At 40.4% G+C, this 19,076-nt stretch overlaps 1 protein-coding gene across 2 annotated transcripts in view; it reads right to left on the bottom strand.

Moving 5' to 3' along the window:
• MAP2K2 (mitogen-activated protein kinase kinase 2) overlaps window positions 1-13,859 on the bottom strand; it is a 35,933-nt gene extending 22,074 nt beyond the window's left edge. The window contains exons 1-2 of one of the 2 annotated variants that reach the window (XM_031947845.1): window positions 13,790-13,859; window positions 7,349-7,559 (exon numbers count right to left, since the gene is read on the bottom strand). In XM_031947845.1, the coding sequence (XP_031803705.1) occupies window positions 7,349-7,559; window positions 13,790-13,800 (222 nt within the window). In that variant the 5' untranslated portion in view covers window positions 13,801-13,859. Of the gene's footprint in view, window positions 1-7,348; window positions 7,560-9,476; window positions 10,000-13,789 lie in introns of those variants that run through there. The other variant, XM_031947844.1, reaches the window with a different exon arrangement.
• Window positions 13,860-19,076: the final 5,217 nt, after the last annotated feature.

Raw genomic sequence — 19,076 nt, 5'->3', positions numbered from 1 at the left:
GGCTTAGCACCTAGCAAGCGCTATATAAAAGCTAGCTATTATTATTAAAACCACCGCCTACAGCCTCAGGATGTTGCATACAGGTGTTGCTTTTGCTGACTGTATGAATTCTGGATCTTCGGATTTTGCAATCCTGGGCAATATTAAAAGAGTCATTGTCTAGGACTAAGCAGGCTTTGTCTTGGTCAGAAAGTATCTGTATTATTGTATTCAGGTATATGCATCCCATTTTAGGAAAGACACTGATCAACAACTGGAATACATCTGGATGAAGGCACCCAGAACAGTGAAGTCCTGAAATCAGTCTGTATGAAGATTGCTGAAGGAACTAGGGATGCCTGTCTTACAAAAGAAAAGAATGAACTGATGAGATAGCTATCTTTATGTATTTGAATATGTATGTATTGTGTGGAAGAGGGATTAGACTGGTTCAGCTGGAACTCAAATAGTCAAAGTAGGAACGATAGGTAGATGTCATAAAATAGTAAATTAAATTTGATACAGGAAAAAGTGAACAACTGGAATTACTGTTAAGTAGAATGGGCCGATTTCAAAGTCAGTAGTTAACTTTTCAATCTTTAAGCAAGGCTCAGAGAATTATGTTTTAGAAGGGATGCTTATTCAATATATACTAGACTAGATGGCCTAGGAAGTTCTTCCCAACTCTGAGATTGTGATCTTGTGCGCTGTCTCTTTGGTCTTAATTTGCAAAAAAATTTTCAAAGGGATATTAACAAGCTAGGGTACAGAAAATGTTAGGAGAAGGGGCATAGGGAGGAAAACTGGAAGGGATCAATGGAGGGAACTGAGGAGGTTTACTCCAGACAAGCCTTAGAGGATGTAAACTTTGTAAACTTTGTCTTCAGGCATCTGAAAGAGTGTCAGGAAAGGATTGGACTTATTCCTCTTGGCTAATGATGGCAGAACCAGGAACAAGCAGTGGAAATTCTTTAATCTTTGGAGGCATAGAGGATCTCTACTACAGACAGAGAATGGATGAGAAATTCTGATGCTCTTTCCAGCTTTTAAATGTTACAAGCCTAGTATCTGCCTCCTTGAACTTATACCATTGACCTAATCCTTCCAGACTCTTTGCTCTTGGATCTGACCCTATGTGTCTGCCTTATCCATAACTTTTGCCAAACCCAAACTGCCCCCTCACTGCAACTCAACAGTCTAGTCCCAACGACACCTATGCTCAGAGAAGGGACGCACTAAACCCAAGAGTTCTCAATCTGTGGATTGCAAAGATCTTATACATTTTCTCCAAATCTACAAATATAACAAGCTTTCTGTAAATTGAAGAGAAATTTCACATTTATACATGTGCTTGTTTTTCAAATGTGTATAAATGCTACTGTGATGAACATAATATATATTAATTCAAAGTGTCACTGAACTTATGAGGCTTTATAATCAATATGTCCTTAATCAACAGATCCTCAATACATCCACCATTCTTTAGCATCCAAAAAAGGTCTTCATATTTGTATTAGAGATGCACTACAGATCCTAAGGTCACAGATGGAGAGCTGAAAGGGACCCTAGAGGCCTTTTAGTTCAATTATCTTTTTTTTTTTTATCTGCCAATTTTTATTAGCTTGTCTGTCACACTAATCCAGGGATACTTTCAATTCAAATGCAGTATATTCCATCTACTTTCTAGTTCCAGCTAGACTGCCCCTAAATAATTCAGATATCTGAATTTTTTTAAAGTATATCTTAAATACAATATATGTGTACAAATTTATACAGTTCTCCTGTTGCACAAGAAAAATCGGATTTAGAAAGGTAAAAATAACCTGGAAAGAAAAATAAAAATGTAAGTAAACAATTACAGAAAGAATGTAAATGCTATGTTATGGTCCACATTCATTTCCCAGTATTCTTTCGCTGGGAATAGCTGGTTCTGCTCATCACTGACAATGGGAATTGAATTGAATCCTCTCATTGCTAAAGATAGCCACTTCCATCAGAATTGATCCTCATATAGTATTGTTGTTGAAGTGTATAATGATCTCCTGGTTCTGCTCATTTCACTTAGCATCAGTTCATGTAAGTCTCCCCAGGCCTTTCTGAAGTCATCCTGTTGATCATTTTTTACAGAACAATAATATTCCATGACATTCATATACCACAATTTACCCAGTCATTCTCCAATTGATGGGCATCCATTCAATTTCCAGTTTCTAGCCTGCTAAAAGGGCTGCTACAAACATTCTGGGACATACAGGCCCCTTTCCCTTCCTTAATATCTCTTTGGGATATAAGCCCAGTAGTAACACTTCTAGATCAAAGGACATGCACAGTTTGATAACTTTTTGGGCATCATTTCAGATTGCTCTCCAGAATGGTTGGATCCGTTCACAACTTCACCAACAATGCATCAGTGTCCCAGTTTTCCCTCATCCCCTCCAACATTCATCATTATCTTTTCCTGTCATCTTAGCCAATCTGACAGGTGTGTAGTGGTACCTCAGAGTTGTCTTAATTTGCATTTCTCTGATCAATAATGATTTGGAACACTCTTTCATATGAGTAGAAATAGTTTCAATTTCATCATCTGAAAATTGTCTGTTCATATCCTTTGACCATTTATCATCAATTATCTTATTTTAAAGAAAAGAAAAGTGGGAGCCAGAAAGGAAAAAGGATCCAATTGGTTCAAACCCTGGTTTGACAGGAGACAGAAGTCACAAGTAAATCAATGAATGCATCAAGGGGAAGTTAAGAATGCAAGTTACTTGGATGGGGGAGAGCATTTTAGATGTCTGTTTTATTGATGCCTTTAAAAAAAAAATAATAACCCCCAAACTTAGTCATTTCCTAATATATATCACCCTTGGTCCACCAAACCCTTTCTTGTAACAAAAGGGAACTGTCAAGCAAAACTGAACCGACAATGTAACCATTACAGAGTGTGCAATATTCAGTACTCGAGTCCTTCCAGTATGAAAGTTAGGAAGCTCTCTTTGCTCTCTATTCCTAGAGTTTGGGTGCCATTTCCTATTGCTTTAATGAACTGTAGTCACTGTTTATTGTTTTACTCCTGCTTCAGTTTGCTTTGCTCTATATCACGTCAGCATCAGGACATGTTTCTCTGGATATCTCACATTCTCTAGAATTCAATGATATTTCCAAGAAACAAGTATTTAGGAAGCAACAGATGTGTTGCCATGTGCTAGAGACAGCAAGATCAAAAAGGAAATAAACCCTACTTTCAAGGAGCTTATGTGGTAGCTCAGGGGTACAGTGGACAGGGCACTAGATCTAAAGCCTAGGAGACCTGAGTTCAAATCTAACTTCATATACTTATCAGCTGGATAATCCTGAAGTAGACACTTAACCTCTTATCTGCCTCAGTTTCCCCATCTGAAAATTGGGGTTAATACTAGCACCTTGTTTCCAGGGTGCTTGTGAAGATAAAAGGAGTTAATATTTGTAAAGTGTTAAAAATCTTAAACACAGTAAAATGATAGTTATTGCTATTATTACATTTATTTGGGAAATACAAGTATATGTCTAAATATATACAAAATAAATACAAGGGAAGATCTTAATAGCTTGGGAGAGGAATCCAAAAGGATTTCATGTTTGTAAGTGAGGTATCATACAATGTGGAGGTGGGAAGGGAATTGTGTTCTAAGAACAAGGGATAAACAGCTTGTATATGGAGTATACAGTTTGTGTATGAAAGAGGAAATTAAATGTGTGTGTGTGTGTGTGTGTGTGTTTAAATAAGGCTGGGAAGACATTTAAGTTTGATATAAGGAAAAACTAACAATTAGAATGACTGAGACATAGAATGTGCTGATTTTGTGAAGGGCTAATAAAGGGCAAACAGAAGTATTTATATTTATATTTATATTTTCTCTTAAGGAACGAGAGTGAGATGAATGACAGAGCTCAGCTCTTCTTTCTCCACAGATCCTTGATCCAACATCAAGCTCTCTGCACAATCTCAACAAATGCCAATTACAGAAGAGGCAACACACTGCAGTCTGGCAATCTGGGTTCTTGTCCTGCTTCTGCCAATTCACTACGTGACCAGGGAAAAGTTGCTTAATCTCTTCTTCCTCAAGCTGGCCTCAAAAATACCTTTCAAATATTTGCAGTCCAATCTTAAAATATTTCATTTACTTAAACTGTGTATAAGGCAAAATGCCCCACATACATTCAACATGTGAGGGCCTGGGATCAAAGGACAAAAGAGGCAATATATTGCAGTGGAAAAAGAGCCTGATGAGCTTTATTCTTGTCCTGGTTCTAACTCACTATGTGACCAAGACAAAATTCAAACTAAAAGATGTAAGGCTCTGGGAAGAACAAAGAAACCAGCCACTACACTCAAGAAACCATTTAAAAAGGAAACTACTTCATGACATATGTGGGTAAAGTAAGGATATTCAATATTTTATATGTTTATAGATTCTTGGAGAACTAGTGCTTACTTAACCTGGGATTTAAACTTAAAAAAAAAAAAAAAGTTTTTTTGAGAACATTATCCTTATAAATTTTATACATTTAAACACATGAATTTGAGAAGGGGTCTACCGTCTGGTTGCCAGACTACCAAAACAGTCCATGACACAGAAAAAGGGGAAGACCATTGGCTTTATGCCACTCCCAAGCACAGATGGCCTGCTTTTGCACCAAGAGTAAGGGAGACAACATGCTGAAAATGGATGAGGCTGGGCTGCAGAAGATTTGTGACTAACAAAGATAGCTGTGACAAGACTTTTGGAGGTAATTAAGAAATTGAGGTTAAAAAAACAAAACAAAAACAAAAACATGAAATTTTCTTTAGCAGCCCTCACTCCTCATGCATTCCACCTGGAATTCACTGTAGTAAAGACAAGATTATCCCCCTTTAAATCCTTTTCCGTCCAAACATGACCACTCTGCAATTAATCAAATGAACCTGAGTTTTAAACACAACACAAGGAAACAAGCTACACAAGCCAAATGGTGCTAAAGATACTGCATATGCTCCCAACAAGGCACTGCAGGAAAACAATGATCCAGAGGCCAAGGTCAAGTCAAGGCTTTGCCAATAATTTTCTCTGTGAATGTGGACAAGTTACTTGTCTCTATGCTTCATTTTTTTCTATCTTTTAAAACGTGGATGAGGGAAAGGAAGGGTTAGATTGAAAGAAGGGACAGAACTGGTCTTCAAGCTCCAGGAGAGTAGACAAGAAAGAAAAGGTTCTGTTAAGTCAGAGACCCACATGGATGATTTCTGCTAAGGCCTGCTTCCCAGTTTTAAATGGTTGAAGTACATATTTACCCCAGTGAGAAGATTCAATGCTCTAATAAAGTTGAAGATAAATTTCCTAGAACTAGTATTCTTAATTTAACCAAATCCTGGGGTATCTTTCAATAACCTAAAACAATTCTTTTTCATCAAGGTAGAGAGCCTATTTAGATCCTGGGAGACAGAAAAAACTTTAACTCTCCAAAGAGACAAGTTTCCTATCTTTAACCCTTAGCTTTTTCTTCCTCAATCACATTCTAACCATTTTCTTGCCTGCGCTCCAGTCTAAAGCAAGCCAAAGACTTGAAATGTAACTTTTGGCTTTGACAAGATTGCTTGCAGTGAGAACAAAAATAGAATGTATGCAGCCAAAAGTACTATCTATGCTCCATCAGGAGAGAGAACAGCACCTCAGGAAAAAAGGATAAATATCTGCAGAGTTAAAAAGCAAAAGAAAACACGTTATTTCCAGTATGGGCAAGACCCTTAAAAATTAATGCTTGGATCTGTAAAAATTCACTTGGGGCAGGGAATAGTCAGATTTTAAATAAAGCAATTTGATACTTACAAAACAACAATTATTAGGAGGTAGACTTCTATGTTCAAAAGTACAGTTTTCTCACAAAGCTCTGGTAACCTCCACTACATGCAAAACTGAGAATTAAGTCACTAGAATCGATGTGATTATAAATAACTCTTTTGGAGGAAAGGATTTTTTAAAAATTTCCCAAAGGCTATTAAGTACTTGTAACACTTAAGGCATTCTTTAAACATAAGGTATTATTATTAATAAGTTTGAAGAGGTTATATTATAGAGTAGGAGGAAAGGGCATCAAACAATGTTAAGCAAGGTTCTAAAAGATGACAAATATTTTACCATCAAGGTTCAATGGCTCTAGAAAAATTTGTACCTGGACTCCCTTAGGCCAAGAAACTAAGTCCCCAGCAGAGCTCAAAGTCCAAATCTAGAGATCCTACACAGTTCTCTGTTATCAAACTTTTAAACAGCTTTTTTAAAACATGAAAAAACTTATAGCAGTTTTTGTGGTGGGAAAGAATATGGCATATGATAAGAATACTATTGTGCTTTAAGAAAATGATGAAGGATGAAAAGACTTGCATAAACTGGTGAAGAGTGAAGTGTCACAGAATAAGAATAATTTATGTGATAACAACATCACTGTAAAGACAAATAACTTTCAAAGACTTGGGAACTCTGATCAATACTATTAACCAATCACATTTCAGAGAATTCAAGATGAAACATGCTGCCCATCTCTTGATAGGTGACAGAAACAAGAGCACAGAGTAGAATGTTTTTATTTCTTGTACACAATCAACAAAAATTTGCTTTATTTGATTACAAATATTTATCAATAGGGTTTTTTTTTTTTGGTCTCTCAATGGAGGAGAAAGGGAGACAAGAGGGAAATAAGGCAAACCTTTGAAAATAATAAAAATTTAATTAAAAAAAATGGTTCTAATTATATTGTCTTCCTCTCTTACCAGAGAACAGGATAATTTCTATTTTTTTATAGATACTTTGAAGGAACAAGTGGTCTCTTTGGGACAGTGCATTCCTTTCAACCCATACCCACCCCACCATAAGTCATCCAAAAAAGAATGTGCCCATTCATTGAAGAACTCTCCATAATCCTCTAACCTCTAGGGGAAGCCAAGTGTCAAGATTCAAAGGGTAAGAGTTACAATGTATATATCTATAGTGTTTTGTTTCACAACATACTTTCCTTGGAATAAACTCATGATGTAGGCAGTATGATTATTCTCATTTTACAAATGAGAGAACTTAGGTTTAAAGAAAGAAGACTTAGTTGTGTGACCCTGGGCAAGTCACTTAACCCCAATTGCCTCAGCAAAAAAGAAAGAAAGGAAGACCAAGGTTCTGAAAACCATGAATTTCTAGCAATGAAATCAGATGCCACCAAAGATAAAATAAAATCTGTGAGGGTCAAACTATCTCCACTGCAAATCCAAAGAAGAGTCTGCATCTTTTATGTACACAGAAGAAGCTCCTCCGGGCTCTAAGAGAGCGAGCAGCTCCCCAGCAGCAGCAGAAGATAGCAGCCTGCTTACCTTTCGGGCCATGATGAGGCCTGAGGGTCTATGTTGTACTTTGGTGACCACTCCACCATTGCCAGCTCCCAGCTCAGAGATTCTCTCAAAGTCATCATCCTTCAGTTCTCCCACCTTTGCCTTCTGGGTGAGGAAAGCTTCCAGTCGCTTTTTCTGCTGCTCATCAAGTTCTAGCTCTTCTAATTTTTTCTGCAGATCTGCTAAGTTTGCCCTGCACACACCCCAGGGACAAGGGAATGTGAGAAAGGAGGGAGACAGGAAAAAAAAGACTGGTCAGTCCTCTGAAAGTGTAGATCATTCCATTCCTTGTCTAAAGGCGCCACCAGGGGCTATAAAAAGCCTTGGGATTCCAAGGGCTTACCACTACTACTAATAATAATAGATGACATTTCTATAGCAGTTTAAGGTTAGTAAAGCATTTCAAAAATTTTCTCTCTTTTGACCTTTAGAAGAGTCCTGAAAAACAGGTAGTACAAATATAACTATTCCCATTTTACAGACAAAAAAACCCAAGAGACTTAAAGCAGTAATTACTTGTCAATATCACACTACTACTATGTGGCAGACCAAGTTTTTGGATCCAGATTTTTTGAATCAGATCTAGTGTTATTTCTTATATACTTCAATCTCCTCGCAGTTTAAAACTTAGAAAGACAAAATATAAGGCCAAGACCAGAGAAAAAAATATGTAGAGAACGGATCTTCTTCTCAATATACAGAATGGTAAGGTAAGAATATGATCGATATTAAACACCAGAAGCAAATGGATGCCTGCCACAGAGCAATAATGACAGAACTCAAATAACTTGGGATATCTCTACATACTCTATGTTGTCCTTGCTTAAGTCCTACAAGGACTTAACAAAGGAAGGCACTTTGAAAGTGGCCCTTACAGACTGGTCTCCTCTTTTGCATACCACACCTGGCTCATTTATGTAGGCCAGACCATAAACCTGCCTGATTCACCAGGCTCCCTCAGCACCTGAATCGTTCCATGCCTGGGAGGGAGGCCAGTCTGGTGACTCTTCCAGGAGCAGTCCTCCCTGCCCATATTCCATAATTACCTGCCACTCACTGTTCAAACATCTATTTTTGGTTTTGTCCCCTTCCAAAGTCCCCAAATTTCTTCATCTGCCCTCATAAAGTACAACTTCATCTTGACAGTTCCCACTCATGTCCTTTCCTTACCCAACCTGAGTTTTTCATCTCTCCCCCTCCCCCAAATATTATCCTTTAATTCTCTCACCTCTCTGCCCAAACCCTGCACACCTCCCTACATGCAAAGTAGTTTACTGGAAAGATTCCCTGATTCGGAGTCAGAAGGCCTGGGTTCAAATCCAAGATCTACGAGTTACTACTTGTGATGAGAGCTTGAGTACAGTTATAGCCTCTCTGAGCCTCAGTTTCACCATTTATAAAATTGAAAAGGGGGAGGAAAGTGCTTGGATTAGATGATACAGGATAAAGACAACTGGATTTGAAGACTTGAAGGGTCTGAGTTCAGATTCCAACTTTGTCACTACTACCCGTGTGACTGAGAAATATACTGGACCTTTCTGGGCCTCAGTTTCCTCTGTAAATAAGGGGAGGCTGGATCAGGTGACCTGAGGTCTATCCTCCAACTCTAAACTCAGACCCCTTCCCCTCTCTTGTCCAAGTACCCCTATACATTTACTCTTTTCTTTTCCATTAGAACCACCGCATCCCCTTTCAGGACCCCTCCCCTGAGGGGGGCACCGCACTCCCCGCCATTCTTTCCCCTTCTTGGGTCACGGTCTTCAGTACCTAATAAGCGTTTAATAAATGACTGTAGACTTTGCTAGCAGCGTGGGACCATCTAACGCACACTCCCTCCCCCGACTCCCCTCCGGGCTCTTTCTTTCTTCGCAGGACCGTCCCTCCATCCCTCCCCAGGTGGGGATGCACACTTCGGAGAGAGCTCGGAATCGGTAAGTCTGTGAAAAGCCGGGTTCGAATTCGAACTGGATCTGGCCGGGCCCTGAGGACCGCTCTCGGTGGGGCCGCAGCCTTTACATCTGGAGGGGGAAGGAGAGGCCCCCTCCCCGCCGCCCGCCGCCCCCTGCCCCCCGCGGGCCCTGCTCGCGGCCCCGCCCGGCCGGGCACTCACTCGGACGCGCCCTCGCTGGTCGGGGACGGGCCCTCGGCGATGGTAGGGGTGATGTTGAGCGCCGGCAGCACCGGCTTCCTCTTGGCCAGCATCGGGGCTTCGCGGGGGGCGGGGTGAGGGGTGGGGGTGGGCGCGGCTGCAGCGCCTCTAGCCGGGGCCCATAAGGGAGGAGGCGCCCCCGGCTCCGGCCCGAACCGGCCGGGCTCCGACTTCGGCTCCGGCGCCGGCCCCGCAGGGACCTTCGGCCTAGGCGAGCCCGAGGTTGGGGCAGCGGCCTTCGGGACGGAGCGGGGAAGGCGGCTCCCGAGGGGAGCAGGGGCCCCACGGAGGCTGCAGAGGCCGGACCCGCACGGGAAACTGGAGCCGGAGGCCACGAGCAGCCGGAGCCGCCGCCAGCGCTGGAGCCGGAGCCGCCGCTCAAAGGCGCAGGGGCCGGGGCCGGGGCCGGGCCGGGGCCGAGCTAGGCTGACGCTGCAGCTGGAGGGGAGGGAGGCAGAGGAGAAGAACCCGCCCCAGAGTCTCGCGAGAGCCAGCTCCTCTCCCCTTTTCTCCTCTCTCCTCCCGCCTCCTTCCCCTGCCCGCCCCAGCCTCACCGCGCATGTTCGCGGGGATGCTGGGGGGTCCCGGGCGGGGGGATGCTGGGGGGTCCCGGGCGGGAGGAAGCGGCAGCTGCGAGGGTCGGCTGGAAGCATGGAGGGACGAGAAGGACTGAGAGGGCCGGGCTCGAGTCCAGGACTGAGCTCCCTTGTTGAGCGATAGCTGAGGATGACCCCAGAAAGGCTGAGAGCCAAGCCCCCCGGGGTCGGAGCAGCTGAGGGGGATGGGAAAGAAGGACCGGGTCTGCGAGGCGGCTAGAGCCTCTAAGGCAAGGCAGGTCAGGCCGCGCTTTTGGCCAAAAGTCACACGAGGCGCTGAGTTAGTCTCAGTTCTAAGAAAATTCCCTCCTTGAGTCCTCCGAGGCCCTCCCTGCCCGCTGGCCAGAACCCGAGACAGCCCTCCTGGAGTGCAGCTGCAGTCAGGCGTTTTGTGGAGGGTCTCTGGGTTCCCTGAACTCTTAAGTCCAGGGTCCCTCCACTGTAGAGTGCTGGCTCTTCTTCACTGGATGAGAGGTGCCTTTTTAATCATAGGGAAGGAATTGTGCTTCAAGAGGGAATCCATGTAGGGTTCAATCTGCCTGGCTGTGGAGAAGCATCCAAAGAATCATCTGAAAACTTTTGAATGCCCATGATAGGCCAGGTGCTGTGCCAGGCTCTCAGGGTATAGGACCAAAAGAAATAATTCCTATTCTTAGGAGCTCATGCTCTATGGAGTAAAATTATATGTATGTATATGTATGCATGTTGACACTACTATAAATAGAATAAATATAATACAAATACAAAGAAATTAGGGAGGGAGGGCACTAACAGGATGAGGGTGGTCCTTGAGCTTTGTCTGGAAGACAGGGATTTTATGAGGTAGGAGGAGGCAGTGCATTCCAGGAATGGGGGGGTGGGGGTGGAAATAGCCACTCTAAAGGCTCAGAAAGGAAGTTTCCCAAGAGCTGAGAAAAAGAAGGCCAACTTGCCTAGACTTGGGAAAATGAACAATACATAAGGAAGTTGGAAAGATAAGTTTGGGCCATGACCTAGAAGCAGTAAGGAACCACAGGAGTTTGTTGAATAGGATAGTAACATGGTCAGACTTGCATCTGGGGTAATCTACAGTTGCCCTAGTCTGTGTCTTGCCACCGGACTCAGATGGTTACTTCGGAGAAAATAAGGTTGATTCCCTTGCAGAGCCCTCCCTTACTTCCATACAATCCACCTGCATGTCTGTATGGCCTCCCTAATGTCATGGTCCTCTCTGAGAACAAAGTACAAACAATAACCAACACATAAGGAAAATCACTTAGCTTTGTGGAAGTGATGGAATAAGGAGTCAAAGTAAGAGCCCATTGTGAGAAGCAATTCAGGTATTAAAGTGCTAACCATATGACTAACAAGAAGGGAACATAAACAAGAGAAGTAGAGACAAAACTAGCAAATTTTGCAACTGACTGGATATATGGGTTAAAGGAGTGAGAAGTTGAGGATGACAGATTATGAACTACTAGACTGGAAGCATGGTGGTTTATTTTACAAAAATTTGAAAGTTCTGAAGAAGGGTGGATTAGAGGGGAAAGCAAATTCTGTTTGGGACATGATTCAGTTTGAGATGTCTTGAGGCCATTCTGTTTGAGATGTTTCAATAGACAGTTGGTGATATGGAACTGAAACTCAAGGAAGAGACTATATAAATATAATTAAATTCATGGAACTTATGAAATCAAGAGAGAAAACCTGGCTCAGAGCCTTGGGAAACACAGATAGTAAGTGTGATATAGATGGCAACCCAGCAAAGGAAATTTGAGCAGTCAGGTAAATAGGAGAACCAGAAGAAAATAATGTCAAGACAATTTAGAGAAAGCTATTCAGAAAGAGAAAGTAATAAAGTGTTTAATGAATTTTAGATGGGGAATTCTCATCCCCCAGAATGTAGAAGGGTCAAGAGGTTGAGATCTAAGGGAAAAATATCAAGTCTATCAATTAAGAGGTCATTGGTAACTTTAGAACAGTTTCAGTTGAATAATGAAATCAGAAGCCAGATTGCAAATGGTTATTAACCATGAGAGAAAACGAAGGAAGCAAAAATACACAAATATCCTAAGAATTTGGCTGATTTTAAAAGATTATAGATTTAGAGAGGGAAGAGACCCTACAGTCATCAAGTGTAATATTTCATAATGAAGAAACTAAGTTCAAGTTAAATGACTTGTCCAGGGGCCAACAGCTAAAAGCTATTAGGTAGAATGTAACCCTAGGTCACTCTGTCTCCAAGTCCAATGCCCTCTCCCCTAAGGGTTTGTTATAGATTTATGCGGGGTTCATAGTTTGTCTTCTCAAAGTACACAAGGTTCCTTCACCTCTTTTCTTATGTTTATCTTCTGAATATGTTCTGATCTACAGCCCTTCCCTATTATTTATCTTTTCATTTATTGCTGATTAGAAAAAATACCTTTCTTACTACATCTGTTCCCTGTCTCCAGAGACTATGCATCTTCACTTTTTTATTCTAGGAAGTAAAAATTTTGCTTTGAGATTATACTTAATCTAAGGCTATAACATTTATTTATTTCAGTCATAATAGATTATTAATAATGTGTGTATAATTTGTTTTTCTCTCTATAGAATTCATCCCTCTGGACTTTATTATATATTTAATATTATGTAATAGTATACTATATATTGTATTTTGCATAGAATAGGTAGTATATAGGCTGACCAAGGAAGATTATGGATTCCAAAATCCACTTTTTCTTTGAGGATATTTGGGAGTAAAAGATAATTGTTGATCATTGATCCTCATTTTTCACTTGAGAAAACTGAAACAAAAGAGATGTGATGTACTAGAGAAATAGAGGAATTTAAGAATTTCTAATGTCTAATTATGTGAATATGAGCTATGTGAAGGCTATATATCCAAGTAACTGTTTTCTCTAATTGGAACAAATATAGATATTTTTGGTTTGTAACTTAACTCTTTGCAGCTACAGACAGTTTGGAATTCTGGGTCTTACACTCACTATCGGCACAAAATATTTGTATGTCATGATAATACATTGCTCCATTTCAACCTACTTAATTTGACAAACGTATAAAGACTCACAGACCTATTGTATAGGACAGAGGTGGGGGATGTCTGGCTTGATGGCCAGATTAAAGCCCTTGAAATCATTTGTTAAATCACAGGCAGAGATGAGCTAAAAGCTAAGTTTAATAATCTTCCAACTTCTTGAGTTCTACAAGTTGATAATTTTGTATAGCCTTTGAATGATGTTATAAATATCCAAATAGCTCTTGGCAGAAAAAAGGTTCCTCACCCCTGGTGTAGCTTGATATCCCCTCTCACTAAAAAGTCTCAGCTCTGTGCTCATATAGACTAAATTCAGTTCTGGGGGAGCCTGACTCCTGAGAGGAGCCTCTGGCTCATTGCCTTCCTACTACAGAGCCCCAGAAAAAATTTTATGAAGCTTAGATTTGGCTCATGCCTAAGGCCTCCCCAAAAGAGATTACAGGGTCTGTTATAGAAAGGCACTTAGTATATAGAGTAAATCAAGTATCAAGACAACTAATTTTTTCCTCTTCCATGAATGAAATGCTTAAAATATAAAAGACTCAAATTCCCTTTAATAAAAACTTAAAACATGATTCCACAATCTGTAACGCCAGCAAGCATGAGGTTGATACATGAAATATTTTGTAGATCTGAGAAGGTAACTGAATCACTTTTACCTTGATATCATTGTCTGAGAACACTGGTGTACTTGGGGCCCATCCTCCTAGTTGATGGTTGGTGATCTTCTCTTCTGAGGAATGGAATATAGCTCCAGCAAATACCTCCCACAAGACACTTGGCACTAATTGAGAACCCAAGAACACCTGAACTCTTAAATAACCACTGGGCTTGAACAATTCATTTTTCAGGACCACAGTTTGGTCACCTGTGCTCAGAGAAAGCCAAGAAGAGTTGCTTAAATTTTGAGAGCTATTTTCAGGTTTACCTAAACAAGTTCATGATCTAGCTGTCTTTTACAAACAACTACTATAGCTGAAGGGGCTGGAGGGGAAGAGAACTCTGACCCTCTCTGAAAGTCCAAGCCACTGTCCCAAGTCATGCATTCAGACATTGTCTTTTTAAGTCTACTGAATGGACAGCTCTTGTTCCTTGGTGGTCAATCCTCTCTGGTCTTGTCACAGGGAGAACATGGGGAACAGTCAAAGATCTCTGGTGGTACATATCTTCATTCAAGGATCCACCAGAAAGGACCAGGGCAAATCGTTGCCAGAAATTGTCAGTTCCAAGGACAAATGCATGTGGTGCCAGAAAGAGCCCATCTCTATGAATGCTCTCAAAACATTTAGACTATTACATGTATACTGGGAAAGACACACAGTTTAGAGAAGACATGACTTGTAAACTTGTAGAGCTTTTGACCTAGAAAGGATCCAGATGGATACATCAGTGACAACAATAATATGCAGTGATACATAAGTGAATTAGTAAGGTACAAAGTAAAGTCCTATGTGAAATTCAGGAGGGAAGATTCCTTAGATAGGAATTTAGTAGCCATAATAAGAGTAAAGAGAACATTCCAGGAATAGTAAAGAACATGAGGAAATTAAGAAAAATTCAGTGAATATTCAAGGGGAAAAAGTAGGAGAGTAACATGATTATGTTAGTGGACAAAGAAAATTAGTCTGACACTGATTGGCTTGAAGCTTAAAAAAAAAAAAGAAAACTAAGATAGGGTAGCTAGGTGGCACAATGGATGGAGCACTTTACCTAAAGGTAGAAGGACCTGAGTTCAAACCCAGCCTCAGACATTTGGCAAATAGAGAAGAAATGGAAGCAGTGTCAGATTTTGTATTTGTGGGCTCACTGTAGCCATGAAATTAAAAGATGCTTTTGGAAGTAGCAAATGTGGATAGTATATTAAAAAAGCAGAGACATCACCTTGCCGACAAAGATTCATATAGTCAAAGCTTTAGTTTTTTTTTTTTCAATAAACAATGTATGACTGTGAAAGTTGGATTATAAGGAAATCAGAGGGTCATAGAAATAGATACTTTTAGACATATAGTCCTGGAGAAGACTTTTGAGAATTTTTTGGACAGTAAGGAGATCAAATCAGTTAAAGAAATTAATTCAGACTATTCATTGGAAAGACAAAACTAAAGCTAAAGCTTAAATACCTTGGACACATAATGAATAGACAGGACTCATTGCAAAGACCATAATATTGGGAAAGATTGAAAGCAAAAGAAGAAGGGTATTATAGGCAGCAAAGAAGCAACTAGTAGATAGATTAAAACATTAGAGGATGGGAATGATAAAAGGAACAACCTGAAGGAAATGAGATAGATTCAAATCACATGTGCATATAGAAAGGTTTGCTTTATTAAGGAGAAGAGTCACCTCTTTATTCAAGACAAGACTGAAGGAAATAGTAAAAGCATCTGAGTAATGTGATATAGAGAAAAGAGAACTTTGGACAAATGGACTCAATTTTTTTCAGTGAAATATGAAACAAGTTTCCTCAACTGAGAGGACAGGGGAATAGGAAAGTAAAGTAGTGTTTAAAGAAGGATGAAAAAAAAATCTAGAAATGATGTAGGAAGGATAGTAGGTCAATTAAGGAGGTGTAAAAGAACTGGCTTGTTTAAAGGCTTATTTGAAATTATGTAACATGAATTTGTAATGAACCCAATCAGCACAATTTCCTAATTTCCTCCAACTTCACATGTTTTGAAGCATATGAATAAGTGCAAAGGCAACAGATGGTAGGAATACTTCAGGGCTGGGTCTTGGCAAGGAATGTTCAGAATGGGATAAAGGAACAATGGACTTGGATGCAGAGGACAGTTTAAGTTGAAGTAGTTCATCAAGAGGTCAAAATAGGAAAACAAGTAGAGTGTTGGGTAAAGGAACTGAAATATATGGTGAAAATGAAAGGGCTGAGAATTCTAAGGAAGAGGAAAAGATGGGATGATAAAAGATTGTGACTTGGTAAAGGGATTTCAGCTGATAAACATGGAAGTGGAATACTTGTAGGTGTTGGCAAGATTGTCTTGTGTGGGTAGCTGAGTTAAAGTGGAGAATTAGTTTCATGGGAAATTACCAGATTGAAGAACTGGGGAGTTAGAGTGTTGGGAGAGTATGTTGAAGTCACTGAGTATAAGGGTGGGAGTTAGGGAGCAGAGACTATGAGAGACTGAGCTGAGTACTGAATTAAGTGAGAAGAGAGTATCCTGATTGAGGGGGTGATGAATAATAAATAGCCTCTTCAGGCTTGATTGGGTGATAAATATGGATTGAATGAATCTCAACTTAGGAGAATTTACTGAGTGATGATGGTGGTTGAGGGAAGCTCTGAAGTGGCAATTCAGAACAGAGTATTATACTCTCCATCCCTATCCCATGACTAGTGAAGGGAGAGGGAAGGTATGTGTGAAAGTTCAACCAGTGCTGAAAGGGTGGCCAGGGAAACCAAGTTATCAGAAAAGTCTCAATGGGTACAGATGAAAAGAATGAGAAAAAAGATTTAAAATTTATTTACTATGGAGCAGATTTTCCAAAGGAAAGGGGAAGATAGATTAAAGCGGGAAAGAAGGATTGAGGATGAGAGTAAGAGAATGGGCAGTTGAGAATGGGTTTTGTACAATGATAGCTGAGGGTTCTGAATCACAGAGATGGGTAGACTATGGAGTTAAGTATGCTAATCATTGAGGAATGAGGTCAGGAAGATTATCAGTGGCTGGAGAATTAATAATGACAACACTTGTTGCAACTTATTTTGGATGGGAAGAATGCATTGTGTCATTATGTGAGAGAGGCAATTAGATTTCAGGGCTCTCCCTAGGTGCCCAATCTTGTGGCAGATGGTAATGTTGTCTTGTGAAACCCAAGGGAATCTGGACACAAGGCCAGAGCTGACAATGCAAGGTGGGTCTGGTTCAACAACTCACTGAAGAAAGGTGAAGCCAGAAGCTAGAGATCTAAAGGGGGTAAGTGAGGCATCCTGAGAAGATTCAAGAGTGAGGAAGGCAGATTCAGGAGGATGGGCTGGGCTGAAATTTAGCTAATATAGGGGCAAAATCAGAGGATGAATGTGGAGCTCCATGGGAAATTTAAGGGACAAAAATAGAGACTGTGTAAAGTGTGCTATCTTACATGATTGTCTTCCATCTGGTTCTTTTTTTTTTTTTTTTTTTTTTTTATTTAATAGCCTTTTATTTACAGGATATATGCATGGGTAACTTTACAGCATTAACAATTGCCAAACCTCTTGTTCCAATTTTTCACCTCTTACCCCCCCACCCCCTCCCCTAGATGGCAGGATGACCAGTAGATGTTAGATATATTAAAATATAAATTAGATACACAATAAGTATACATGACCAAAACATTATTTTGCTGTACAAAAAGAATCAGACTCTGAAATATTGTACAATTAGCTTGTGAAGGAAATCAAAAATGCAGGTGTGCATAAATATAGGGATTGGAATTCAATGTAATGGTTTTAGTCATCTCCCAGAGTTCTTTTCTGGGCATAGCTGGTTCAGTTCATTACTGCTCCATTGGAAATGATTTGGTTGATCTCGTTGCTGAGGATGGCCTGGTCCATCAGAACTGGTCATCATATAGTATTGTTGTTGAAGTATATAATGATCTCCTGGTCCTGCTCATTTCACTCAGCATCAGTTCGTGTAAGTCTCTCCAGGCCTTTCTGAAATCATCCTGTTGGTCATTTCTTACAGAACAGTAATATTCCATAATATTCATATACCACAATTTATTCAGCCATTCTCCAACTGATGGACATCCATTCAGTTTCCAGTTTTAGCCACTACAAAAGGGCTGCCACAAACATTCGTGACATACAGGTCCCTTTCCTTCTTTATAATCTCTTTGGGATATAATCCCAGTAGTAACACTGCTGGATCAAAGGGTATGCACAGTTTGATAACTTTTTGAGCATAGTTCCAAACTACTCTCCAAAATGGTTGGATTCGTTCACAACTCCACCAACAATGCATCAATGTCCCAGATTTCCCGCATCTCCTCCAACAATCATCATTATTTTTTCCTGTCATCTTAGCCAATCTGACAGGTGTGTAGTGGTATCTTAGAGTTGTTTTAATTTGCATTTCTCTGATTAATAATGACTTGGAGCATCTTTTCATATGACTAGAAATAGTTTCAATTTCTTCATCTGAGTCCATCTGGTTCTTAAGCTCTTTGAGGACAGAAATAATGTCTTTGTATCCCTCTCAGTGCTATGCCCAGTGCGCTACACTCTGCCAGCATTCGTAAACATCTGATGAATAAGGAACATTATGCTCACCCAAAATGTGTTGCAACAAGTGTTGTCAACACAGGTGGCAGAGCAACAGCTTCAAGAACTTCATTGTTAGTGGGCCTCTATTGCTGTTCAGGATTAAGTATGGTCAGACCTAAGTAAACTGTTACCTCTTAACAATAATGACTTGTGCACAACATAAAGGATATAAAACAGGTATGACCAGAAAGGGTGGTGGCTAGTCACAGAGCCAGAAAGCAGCTGGATGGTGAACTGAATGGTGACTAGTCCTGAGCCTTCAACACACTTGTTAGCTACCTGCAAGTCACTGCACCTCTATTTGCCTCAGTTTCCTCAACAGCAATGGGATGATTGTGATGATCAAAGAAGATAATTGCAAAGCACTTGGTGAACCTTAAAGTACTATAAATGCTAGTTACTACTACTGTTGTTGTTGCTATGATTATTTTATTATTACTATTAAAGTGTTGTATTGGTACCATGCAAAATATTAAAAGAACCACCTTAAGATCTCTATTACCTTGGGTGTATCCTCTGTACGAGGGAGGATTTTGTAAAAGGGAATTGTATCTGATGAATTGTCTGCTACAACACTTGAGGAGACAGTACTTGAAGCAGTGAAATCATGGATCCGTCAAGTATGGTCAAATGATAATGGTAAAGCTATCTGAGAAGCCAGATAGTATTGTTGTTATTTT

Source organism: Sarcophilus harrisii, chromosome 1 (genome assembly GCF_902635505.1).
Source record: "Sarcophilus harrisii chromosome 1, mSarHar1.11, whole genome shotgun sequence".
Classification (NCBI taxonomy): Eukaryota; Metazoa; Chordata; class Mammalia; order Dasyuromorphia; family Dasyuridae; genus Sarcophilus; species Sarcophilus harrisii.
The sequence above is the reverse complement of the archived record's forward strand: the minus strand, read 5'-3'. Positions and strand labels throughout refer to the sequence as shown.